We start from the raw sequence: 12,691 nt of genomic DNA, 5'->3' as shown, positions 1-12,691 counted from the left end.
ACTAAGATCCCACAAGCCTCGCTACACAGTCAAAAAACAAAACAAACAAACAAACAAATCAAAGGTACATGATTCAAAGGTATTTCATTCCAGGCTTTTTGCTTACATATAAACAGATATATAACCCCATTTTATTTTCAGCTAGGATCATAATGTTTATGCTTATCTTTACTATCATGGGCATTTTCTCCTTATTAAATGTTCAAAAACAATTTAAAGGCAGCCTAGAATTTTAAGATGTAAATGAAGATGCATCTTTAAACAAAGATGAAATTAATATTTATATACATAAATCTGTTTCTGGCTACATACTACAAAACTGCCTCCCAAATAGTGGTAGGTAACCCATTCTCACCAATACATATAAACCACCTGGCCAACAGTGGGAAAGAGGGAGGAAGGGAAAAAAGAAAAAGAATAAACTGCCCATTTGAAAGTTAATAATGATGTTACATTGTTTTAATTTTCATTTTGGCATAACAGATTAAAATTAAAACAGACTGGGATTGGACAGCTACGGATTCAAACTCCAGCTCTGCCAAACAGCTACATCAAAGACCTAGTAATATCATTTTTCTCACATCAAGGTGTTACAAATATCAAAGTAGATAACAAATCTATTAGCAGTACTTCTCAGCACAGTGTCTGGGGCAATCAATCAGCTGCCAACTACTTTTCTTTCCTTTTAAATGTGTTGACTTGCAGGATGTTAACAGAAGGCTACAATGTCCTGTTGGACCAACATCCTCAACACATCAAATCAGTCACTGCAGGAGCTGACTGAATTTCTTAAAGGAAGGAGGCCAGCGAAAGAATATTTTAATAGTGGTCACAGGGAAAGGAGAGAAAATTTTGCATTTGGATTGCATGTGCCTGAGGAGCACTGAGAATATGTGTTTAAGTATTGGGCTGAGTTTTTTGAGACTGGTCCTCGAACATAGTTCTTAATTCCCATTAAGAAGGTAAAGTCTAAATTCACCATATTAATGAATATTTTACTGTCTAAATGGAATCTGTATTAAAGATTCCTGGGGAACTCTGAAAGAAATAGGACATCTTTGGTAGCAAGTAAGAGAGGCTTAAGAGCAAGACAGAAAATGTCCAAAAGGGATTACCCAAACTAGGTGTGAGGGTGAGGGGAGGGGCAATGGAACCTTAAAACGGGATAAAACAGACTGCTGGATCTGGAGTATTTTCCTTATGGCTACTTAGAGTCAGACTTTTTGCCCAGAAGACAGTCCATGCCTCATCTTATGTTATTCAAGGATGAGAAGAATATGAAGGGGCAGGTAATAGTCAATGAGCTCCCCTTTGAAGCATTGTTATTCAAAGTGTAGCTTCATGATCCATTATGGATTGTGAAATCAATTTAGTGAGCATGACAAGCTTTTAAAAAAATTAAATCACACAGGAAAAAAGAAAATAAGAGTGCATTACATGGAGCAGTGTTTTAAATACTACATTATTCTGATTCATAGTAGCCCATATAACATTTCATAGAAATTAAATTCAAATTATTTCATTTGGGGGTTATTTACTAAAATTCCAAATTGAAACTTACATTTCAGTTCTGTTCTCTTCTTGATATAACAAACCAGTATTATTTATTTCCTCCAAGAATTACACTTGGTCAATAATTACTTCAAGTTATATACTACATACTTCAGCACTACATAATATGAAACTTTATAAACATTTATGGGACTTCCCTGGTGGTCCAGTGGTTAAGAACCGGCCTTCCATTACTGGGAACATGGGTGCGATCCCTGGTTGGGCAATCAAGATCCCACATGTGTGGGGCAACCAAGCCCACATGTCACAACTAGAGAGCCTGCGCTGCAGTTACTGAGCCTACGCCACAAAGAGAGCATGCAGGCTGGAACTAAGACCCGCTGCAGCCAAACAGATGAGTAAATATCTTTTTTTAATTTGTGACAATAAATCAGTCAATTATACATGTAACAACTGATTATACATGTTCAACCAATTTGCTAACCTCAAATTTTATACTGCAGAAACAACAAAAAGGATAATCTGTATTTTACAAAAAAAAAGATTCAATACATTTATACAGCTTAAATTGCTAAATCTCTTAGAAACTAGGTAAGGTGTTGATATTTCTAACAAAACAGATAAGCAGTCAGTTGCTACTAAGTTGCTTTTGAAAAATCACTTGCCTATAACCAGAGAACACAATTTCTATTTTTAAAAAGTACTATGGAAAAACTGAATTCAAAAAAAGAGATTGTCTATGTTACCCACGTCTGACCCAAGTGTGTACAATTCTAAAATGATTAAGTCTACAGTTTTCCCCTTTAGTTTTAGGAACACAAAAATGCTAGGATGCAGTCTAAATTTTTAGGAGAACAGTTACAATATATCCCAAAGCCTTTTTAAAATCACTTCTCTGCTCTCACATTTGTACGATAACTAATGTTCCAATATATTCTGAAGCATTTGTAACAGGCTAACGACAAAGGGGACAACAGAGGATGAGATGGTTGGAAGGCACCATCGACTCAATGGACATGAGTTTGAGCAAGCTCCAGAAGATAGTGAAGGATGGGAAACCTGGTGTGCAACAGTGCATGGGGTCGCAGAGAGCCAGACACGACTAAGCGACTACACAGCCGCTGCCTCCTTTCCTATGTGCTGCTGGTGCACTCCAGAAGACGTGTGGCTTCCCTGCCCAAGCCCTCAGCCCTCAGAAAGGACGATGCAGGCAGAGAGCTGGTCTGGCCTCTGTCCTTGGGACAGGACAAGAACTGTTGGAAGGTTGCTTTCATCACAGAGGACAGCGGCACAGGACTCTAGGCCATACTCAACAGCAGGACCTAATTCGGACAACAGAAGTAATACCTTGGCATGTCAGTGCCCTAATTTTTTCCCCCAAGTGTACTGCACGTGTGCATTAAAGTCTTATCCTATACACTGTCCCAAATAGTACTGATTTTTTCTTCTTCTTTCAGTTTTATTGGGATATAACTTACATACAGCAATGAATAAGTTTAAGTTATACAACATAATGGTCTGACTGACATACCTCATTTCATGACGACCACAATAAGTTTAATGACTATCCATCATCTCATGTAGACAGAAAATAAACAGAAAAAAATTTTTTTTCCTGTGATGAGAACTCTTAGGATCCACTTTCTTAACAACTTTCACAAAGAACATACAGCAGTGCTGAATCATATTTATATGTTGCATAGCCCTAGTACTTATTTATCTTATAGCTGGAAGTTTGTACTTTTTGATCACCTTGATCCAATCTTGCCCCCCACTCCCAACCCCTGCCCCTGGTAACCACAAATCTGTTCTCTTTTTTTATGAGCCTTTGTCTTTGAAACATAAATGGCCAACAACACTGTGTTAGTTTCTTGTACACAACATAGTGATTCAGTATTTCTACACATTTCAGAATGATCACCACAGTAAGTCTAGTTACAATCCTTTTTAAAAAAACATTGAGAGATAAAAACAGCCAGAATCAGAAAAAGTTTATTTCACTTCTCAAGTTGAAAGCTTTGAAAAATATGTATTTTGAGTATGGCGCTTTGCACTGGCAATTAAGAACAACAGTGGTTTTTTCACTTAATGCTTTGACTTGTTAAATAAGTTAGTAATTCAAACAAAAACTGCACTCCCAATATCTTCAGAAAAATCTTTCTTATAGTTCTTGGTGGGTATAACATAACTAGTCAGTATCATTAAGTATTGTCATGTATATATTAAGTTCTAAACTCCAATTTTGATTTAAGCTTCCAGTACTTACTCAAGGAGGAACCATGTAGAAGTGCACAGTTGGGACAGTGATACAGGTCAATGTCAACGGCATGATGTTCTTCTACTCCAACACAGCTAAGGGAAAGAAATATAAGGCCAGCATATAAATAAGGTAAAAATCTTTACTTAACTATAATAGATCGGTTAGAATTTAGCTAAGAAACGTACAACAATCTCACCAATGTATTTTGAAGAGTAGAGAAACTCGTGTAAGAATAAATTTTATTCTCTTCTCTGCATACTGGAGAAATGGCAACCCACTCCAGTACTCTTGCCTGGAAAATCCCATGGACAGAGGAGGCTGGTAGGCTAGAGTCCACAGGGTCGCAAAGAGTCGGACAGGACTGAGCGACTTCTCTTCACTTCACTTCTGCATACTGGAGTGGGTAGCCTTTCCATTCTCCAGGGGATCTTCCCAACCCAGGGATCGAATCCAGCTCTCCCACAGTGAAGGCCGATTCTTAACCAGCTCAGGCACCACGGAAACCCAAGAATATTGGAGTGGGTAGCCGATCCCTTCTCTAGTGGATCTTCCCCACCCAGGAATCAAACTGGGGTCTCCTGCATTGCAGGTAGATTCTTTGCCAGCTGAGCTACCAGGGAAGCCTCCTTTCTCTGCATATTTGCTGAATAACTGTGGAGGAGAATATACCCAAATATACCACTATTTGGGTATATTTGAGAATATACCCAAATTCACTATTAGCAGCAGTAGAGACATCAGAAGTATAACATATTTATAACATAATAAGTATATTTTATTTTATAAATATATATTTTATTTATAATGTTATAAGTAATTATAAACCGTAAGACCCTCAAACCATTATGTAAATGCTACCTGCTATGGACTCAATGTGTTTGTGTCCTTCCAAAATTCACATGCTGAAGCTGTAAACCCCGGTGTGACTATGTTTTGGAGATAGGGCCTCTAAGGAAGTAATAAGGGTTCAGTGAGGTCATAAGGAGGGGGCCTTAATCCAACAGGATTACTGTCTTTTTAAGAAGTAACACCAGAGAGCTCACAAACCCTCTCTCTCTTGGATCTCTTCTCTCTGCCTCCCTTTCCTGGGTAGATTAAAACACCTAACTGTAAAATATGGTCGTCATCAGCCAGAGTGGCTAGAAAATTTGGGTAACATCACTGACATGGTGAGCGCACTGAGTCCTAACAATTCTGCATTAGGTCTCATACCCCTAATTAACCAGTTAAATTAGTGTGAGGCGTTGTATCTGGAATACTCTATTCCATGGAGTATACAGCAGCAGCATTTAAATGAAGATTGAGGGAACTAGGAACTCGAAAACTATATCATGACATCTTGAGCACAGGAATAGTTCATCAATGAAAGACCACAGCAGCTTTGCTCACTTTCTAAGTAATTTATTAGGGTGAAATTTTACACATTTGTATTCCCTGAAAGTTTCAGAACAAAAACACAACCACAATTAGTAGTACCTGAAAGAGCCAAAGCAGTACTAACACAGAATTTGGGGGTATCGGTTGACAGGTGATACAGTGGAAGAGAAAATCAGTGAAATGGATGGTGGTCACATTATTCAGAATGCAGCAAAGAGAATGAGATGACAGGAAATACAAACAAGAGTGTGAGAATCATGAAGGATAAAATGAAAATGTAACATACATTTAACCAGAGCCTCAGAAGGTAAAATAGAGAGAACAGGGGCAGAAGCAATATCATGAGCTAACAGCTACAAATTTGCAGAAATAATGAGACACTGATCTCCAGATTTAAGAAACCCAACACATCCCAAGCAGGATGAATAAAAAGTCAACTCACATCACAGTAAATCTGCAGAAAACAAAAGTTGGGAAATTTCACAGATTACGTGCAAAGATGAGAGACTTCTCAAAGAAATAATGAAAATTGGAACACATTAGAATACCTTACATGTGCTTAAAGAAACTAGCTGCTAACCTATAATGGCTATTAACTGAGCATTCAATATTCAGTTAAAATGTGTTTCAAGAAGGAGGGGGGAGGAAAACAGTTGTACAACCAAAACAGAGTTTACCTCCATCCAACCCACAGTAAAGAAAATGCCAGTGGATGTACTTCTGGCAGAAGGAAGATGGTCACAGACAAGTCTGAGATGCAAGAAAAATGGAAAAGCCAAGAAAAGTAGAGCAACATTTCTGACAGAATACGTAGGCAAAACACAATCTATGAAACATACAAGGTTTGAACTGCAGAATTTAAAAAAACATAGCCTAATGAACATTTATAGAACCCTACACCCAACATCCGTAGAACACAGCCTCCCTCTCAAGCACACACAGGCCATTCTTAACAGCAGCCACACGCTGGGCCACAGTCAGGTCTGCAGGTGTGAAATCAGAAATCCTCTGGCCACAGTTCAGTTAAGAGAGAAAGCAATGACAAAAAAGGCACACTAGAAAATCTTCATGTGTTTAGAAATTAAGAAATAATATTATAACTAAGCTAAGTAAAAAGATAAATCATAACAAAACTCTAAAAATTATTTTGAGCTGAACAGTAATGAAAATGCTACGTAACAAAATGTGTCAAATGCAGAACTTGTAAACAGAAATATATAACTTTAAATATATGCATTACGGGAAAAAAAGGTTAAAATTAATGAAGTAGTAAAATCTACCTCAAATAGTAACAAAAAGAATAGCAAAATAAACCTTAAACAGACAGACAGAAGGAAAACTAAAAGGGCAGAATTGATGACGCAGGAAACAAAGGTACAATAGAGCACTGCAGCCAAAAACGGATCCTTTGAAAAGACTTATAAAATTGCCAAACCTCTGGCAAGCTTACGAAAAATGAGATAAAACATAAATAACCAGTGGTAGGAAGGAAAAGAGGGAGAAAACTATAGATTCTATCGATACTAAATGTAAAAGAGGGTATTATGAATGATTTTATGCTAAAAGATTAGAAAATATAAGACAGGCAAACCTGAGTCACAAAGGAAAAAATATGTGCATAGTCCTAAAGTTGTTACTTTTAACATTAAAAATTATCCCACCCTCAAAAAAATCCCAGGCCCAGATGGGTTCACAAGAAAGTTCTATTAAGTATTAAGGAAATAAATAATTCCAATATTATTAATTTGCACCAGCAAGTAGAAAAAAAGGACTTATTTTCTAACTCATTTTATGATAACATGACCTTGATATTAAAACTTAGAAAAGATGATACAAGGAAGAAAAATTATAAGCCACTCTCATTTGGAAATATCAAGTTTGGTCTATCTCAGGAATGTAAGGTGGTTTTAACGCTAAAAAAATTTAATCTGTGAAATTTGCCACATTAAACAGATTAAAAGAAAAACCCACATGACCGTTTAAAAAGGAGCAGGACATTTACTTCTGATTAAAATGCAAACAAAATTCCTTAGAAAATTAAGACAAAGATACTTACTAAATCTATATTACTAATGCTTACTAAAGGATTCTTATAAAACTCCCAAGCAAGTTTAACATGAAAGTACTTTCGGGACTTCCCAAATAAATAAATTAATTTTTTTTAAAAAATCAAATTAAACATAAAAGTTAAATATCCCTAAACCAAGAACGTTACTTCAGATCTCTAAGTAGATCTAAAAGGAACTATTACATACGTTTCAGTTTCCTCTCACAGAAGGAAGGATAACCCCCACCCCTCAGCCCCCATTAACAGAATTCTAGTCACAAAGGTTTCCCTGGTGGCTCGCCTGCAATGCAGGAGACCAGGGTTCGATTCCTGGGTTGGGAAGATCCCCTGGAGAAAGGAATGGCTATCCACACCAGTATTCTTGCCTGGAAAGTTCCATGGACAGAGGAGACTGGCAGCCTACATACAGTCCATGGGGTCGCAAAGAAGTCAGACATGACTGAGCGACTAACACTTTCACTTTTCTAAGTCCCTACAGCTTTAACAGATGTGTTGAGTACATGCAGTAGGATACGTAAGATGCAGCCTCTGAAAGCAAACTTTCTTTCAATCTCCTTTAGTCTCCCACTCCATTTCTCTTAAAAAAACTTTCCTTCATATACAAACTGCTCCATTTTTTCCTAACGGCAACATATGCAACGTTTCTTAGACTACTGTGAGTGTGTGTGTGGAGGGGGGTGCCCTCCTGTGGGGTGACAGCCTGACCTTTGCTGACTAGCTTCCATCTATAGAACAGTCTCCATGCCTTTTGGTAAGTGGGACAGTGACAACTTTAGCACTTTCTCTTGTCTTAACCTTCTGAAATTGTTGCTTAGCTGGCTTTTTTTGTGTGTGTGTGACACTTGACAAGAACAGAATTGAATTAATGACTAACCAGGATTCCCTGGGATCTGCCAAACATTCTTTTTTTTTCCTCCTGGATAATGCTCCCATTTATATTCCTTCCTCTCAATGTTAGAAGAGTTGGAGGCCAAATTTTTAAAGATCTTCCTGCCAGCAGACTTCATTAGATATTCCTCTTGCTTCAAATCCTCTCCCCATTCCTCACCAAGCAATCTTACAGCACTCTCCTTGGTGAAACTTCACTTGATCACCCCGCAGAAAGTTCTGCAACACTTTACTCACACACATCTCCACTCGTGGATATCTAACACTGAGCTGTTTTACACACCTGACTTCCTGACTTGAGCTCAGACTTCTCCCAGGATCACTTATAGTGCCCTCTCAACATGACGATCCCGGTAAATTTTTGATGATTATTAACTGTGCTGAAAACTTATCTGAAAATCAATCCATTGTGGCAAAGTTACAAGCAAGTTAAAAAAAAAAGTCCAGCTTGAATTTCTGAAGAATTTGGTATAGGAACTAAAGGCAACACAGTCTGTTAAAAAAAAAAAAAGTGGGGGGGGATGATCTTTCAATGTATGAATTAGTAGCTTTCTCATCCTTCCTTAGATGGTAGGAGCATGCAGTAATGCAATTCATTCATTTAAAATTTTGCTTCATTGCAAGTTTTCACCTGTGTTTCAAAAGCTCACCCTTCTACCCAAAAGTAATTTTTACAGCTTCTCCATAAAGGACTGAGTGATCCACTGTGCAAGCCCCAAAACCTCACAGTAATATCACCAAAGGGGCTGGGGAGTGGCCTTTGAGATTGATTAACTCCAGGAATAAAGAGGGTGGTTTATAACCTGCTCTTCATATTTCCTTTCATATAACTCTGGAGTCGGCTGAGGCCTTGGGATAGCTATAAGCCAGGCAAGGACTACCCAGTCCAGTTTCAAGCCATCAGAAAAACAGGGGTCAATTGGCTTGAGTGGGATGCACAGATTTTGGAATCAGGAAAACCGATTTGATTTCTAGCTCCAGTAGTTTTGACTTTGAGCAAACTCTGAGCAGGAGTTCCCCTAGGACTAAACAGGACAATGCAGGTAAATATGTAATGCATATGGCTTAGCATATAATAAGCAATGGTACAGTAAATACATTAATAAATAGTAACCATTACCATAACATTATTATGCTTCTATTAGGTACCAATCACAGCTCATACAGCTCTGGGCTTATTACCTATGAGGTCTGAGCCCACACAGGAAACTTGGCCTTATGATTAGGCTTAATATTTTTTGTACACATTAGACACTCAAATGGCCATTCTTAAAAGGAAAAAGAAGATAATTCTTTTTCAATTTTTAATTACATTTTGATGGTTGAGTTCTCTGGAGTCAGTCTACCTATGCTAAAATTCTGAACTATGTACAACTATGTATAGACTTTGGGTAACTTTCCTTGTGTGTTCTTTGTCTCACTCTAAGGATGGAGATGACAGTATCTCCCTCAAAGTTTAGCAAATTAATTAAGTTAGTAAACAGAATATTTAGAATGAAACTGTTTTGCAGGTCCAAAAACCTTATTTTGCTTATTGATACTGGCTTAATAGGTTGACATTCCTGCTAGAACTATACTAAAATGCCAACAGTCATTTTCACATCTAAATTATGTTTTATGCAGTGTTTTAACCCTGCTGCTGCTAAGTCGCTTCAGTCGTGTCCGACTCTGTGTGACCCCATAGACGGCAACCCACCAGGCTCCCCCGTTCCTGGGATTTTCCAGGCAAGAACACTGGAGTGGGTTGCCATTTCCTTCTCCAACGCATGAAAGTGAAAAGTGAAAGTGAAGCCACTCAGTCATGTCCGACTCTTCACGACCCCATGAACTGCAGCCCACCAGGCTCCTCCATCCATGGGATTTTCCAGGCAAGAGTACTGGAGTGGGTTGCCATCGCCTTCTCTGGAGTTTTAACCCTAGGATACATTATTATCAGGTATCAGCTAAAGCAAAAATGTGTAATTTGCATGTATGAAATATTTTCACTGAAAATCAAACTGGTAATTTTTAATTAAATCTTTGGTTTAGAAAAAACCAACTTCTGTTATTATCTTGCTGACATATAAACTGTGTTCATAAAATTAAGTGCTTTTCCTTACAAGTTGAGCATGACATTGAAGATTTTATTTTTGACACATCAAAGCTATTTACTGGCATATTTTGTGCTTAACTATATTTAACAAGGATTTTGAATGAAGTGCATACTGAACCAAATTCTTTTAGTTCATAATAATCTCAGAAAAAATGTGACACTCTACCTTTAACAGTCGGCTCATCCTTCCAACCGTCCTATCGGTTTCCTGAGTTATTTCCAACCAGCTAACTAAGAACATTCAGGTTACCAAGGGTGAGGGAGGAAGACAATATAAAAAGGAATTGAACAGGGATTTCTTGGTAGTCCAGTGGCTAAGACTTCATGCTCCCAATGCAGCAGGCTAGGGTTTGACCCCTGGTCAGGGAACGAGATCCCATGAGGTGCAATTAAGACCTGGTGCAGTCAAATAAATAAATAAAGCTTTTTTTTTTTTTTTTGAAAAAAAAGGAACTGAACAAAGAACACGACAGGAAAATAAGAGGGACTGAAGAACCAAGAGATGAGCTCACTGATACAAAACACACCCTTCAAAAAACTGAAAATCCTGTTGGTATGCTTCTAATAAAACTTGTTCCAGGATGAATGTGTGAAACGTACACATCAAATATAATTTACATTACACTATTTACCCCTAGAGTGCAGAAAACATGCTTGTTCTGCTTGTCACTGCCTGACACCTGAGTACATAAAGGCGGCGATATAAATAGTAAATAAAGGATCTTTGTGAAAGTGGCTCAGTCGTGTCCGACTCTTTGTGATCTGATGGACTATACAGTCCATGGAATTCTCCAGGACAGAATACTAGAGTGGACAGCTGTTTCCTCCTCCAGGGGATCTTCCCAACCCAGGGACAGAACCTGCGTCTCCCTCATTGCAAGTGGATTCTTTACCAGCTGAGCCACAAGGGAAGCCCAAGAATATGGAGTGGTAGCCTAAACCATCTCCAGCGGGTTTTTCCAACCCAGGAATCGAAATGGGGTCTCCTGCTTTGCAGGCGGATTCTTTACCAACTGAACTATCAGAAAGAAAAGTACTACTATACTTTCCAAGGTACTATAGGAATAAAAATGTTTATTTTTTGTGTTTAGCTTTTATGTATTATTTGTGTGAAAAGTATTATAAACACATTACAGTACAGTGCTGTGTAGCCAACTGCATTAGCTGGGTACCTAGGCTAACTTTATCGGACTTGCAAACAAACTACTTACGAATCCACTCTTGGAATGGAACCTGTTCCTATTTATGGGGCTTACTATGCTGTTCTACTCTTTAGCAATCTACTTTCGGCTTGTCCAGCTATGTGTGGGGTGTGTCTATAGTGGCTAAGGAAAGCTGTAATGCAAACAGTGCCCAGCAGACTTGCTATTTCATGGTGATAGACTATACTTCTATTTATAACCAGTAAAAGAGCAAATAAGTGCCATCCCAAAATGATTATTATTTGAGAATTTAGTAAGAACTTGGTAAATCATCCTGGGGGAGAAAAAACTTGTCATGATGATAAAGGATAAACAGAAACAATTATAGAAAGGTATGCTTAGAAATGTCCTTAGTAAAGGAAAGAATTAAGAACTATGCCATCAGTATATACATTACTGCCTTCATGTATGTTTTAATAATTAATTTAATGAGAAATTTAAACTCCACATCTGCAGCTATAGGATTAAAAAATCTTTATTTCATAAATGCCTTCGTGTATTTTTGACTGATGATTTCTCAGTTCAGTTCAGTCGTGTCCAACTCTTTGTGACCCCATGGACTGCAACACACCAGGCCTCTCTGTCCATCACCAACTCCCAGAGTAAACTCACATCCATTGAGTCAGTGATGCCATCCAACCAGCTCATCCTCTGTCGTCCCCTTCTCCTCCCGCCTTCAATCCTTCCCAGCATCAGGGTCTTTTCAAATGAGTCAGTTCTTCCCATCAGGTGGCCAGAGTATTGGAGTTTCAGCTTCAGCATCAGTCCTTCCAATGAATATTCAGGACTGATTTCCTTTAGGATTAACTGCTTTAATCTCCTTGCAGTCCAAGGGACTCTCAAGTCTTCTCCAACACCACAGTTCAAAAGCATCAATTCTTCAGCACTCAGCTTTCTTTATAGCCCAACTCTCACAATCCAAAAACTAAAAGTAAAAAATAAACAAAAATCTGTCCTAAAACAACTTGAATCTAGAAGTATAAGAAACGTTTGCAGAGTTCAGTTCCTTGCTAAGAAACCGCAAGACTTAAGGAGTTAACATCTAAGAAAACTTTTTCTAAACCCATTTAACACTCAGTCTATCTGTGGGCTCCAAACCTGGCTATGCTTTAGAATCTCCTGTGGAGCTTTTACAGGCTGAGTGAGGCAGCCTTTCAAAAGAATGAGGCAGATCTGCAAGAAGGGATATGGAAAGATCTCCAGGACATGCTGGAAAGCAACAAAAGCCAGGTGCAGAAGAGTACGACCCCACCCACCCATGCCTGTATGCCTGCAAATGCAGACTATAATGT

At 38.2% G+C, this 12,691-nt stretch overlaps 1 protein-coding gene across 1 annotated transcript in view; it reads right to left on the bottom strand.

Annotated features, from left to right (window-relative positions):
• KDM7A (lysine demethylase 7A) overlaps positions 1-12,691 on the bottom strand; it is a 76,047-nt gene that overhangs the window by 36,827 nt on the left and 26,529 nt on the right. The window contains exon 2 of the mRNA XM_018046869.1: positions 3,779-3,864. Within this exon, the coding sequence (XP_017902358.1) occupies positions 3,779-3,864 (86 nt within the window). The remainder of the gene's footprint in view (positions 1-3,778; positions 3,865-12,691) is intronic.

This window comes from Capra hircus, chromosome 4, assembly GCF_001704415.2.
Source record: "Capra hircus breed San Clemente chromosome 4, ASM170441v1, whole genome shotgun sequence".
Classification (NCBI taxonomy): domain Eukaryota; kingdom Metazoa; phylum Chordata; class Mammalia; order Artiodactyla; family Bovidae; genus Capra; species Capra hircus.
This window is presented reverse-complemented; position numbering and strand designations above follow the sequence as displayed.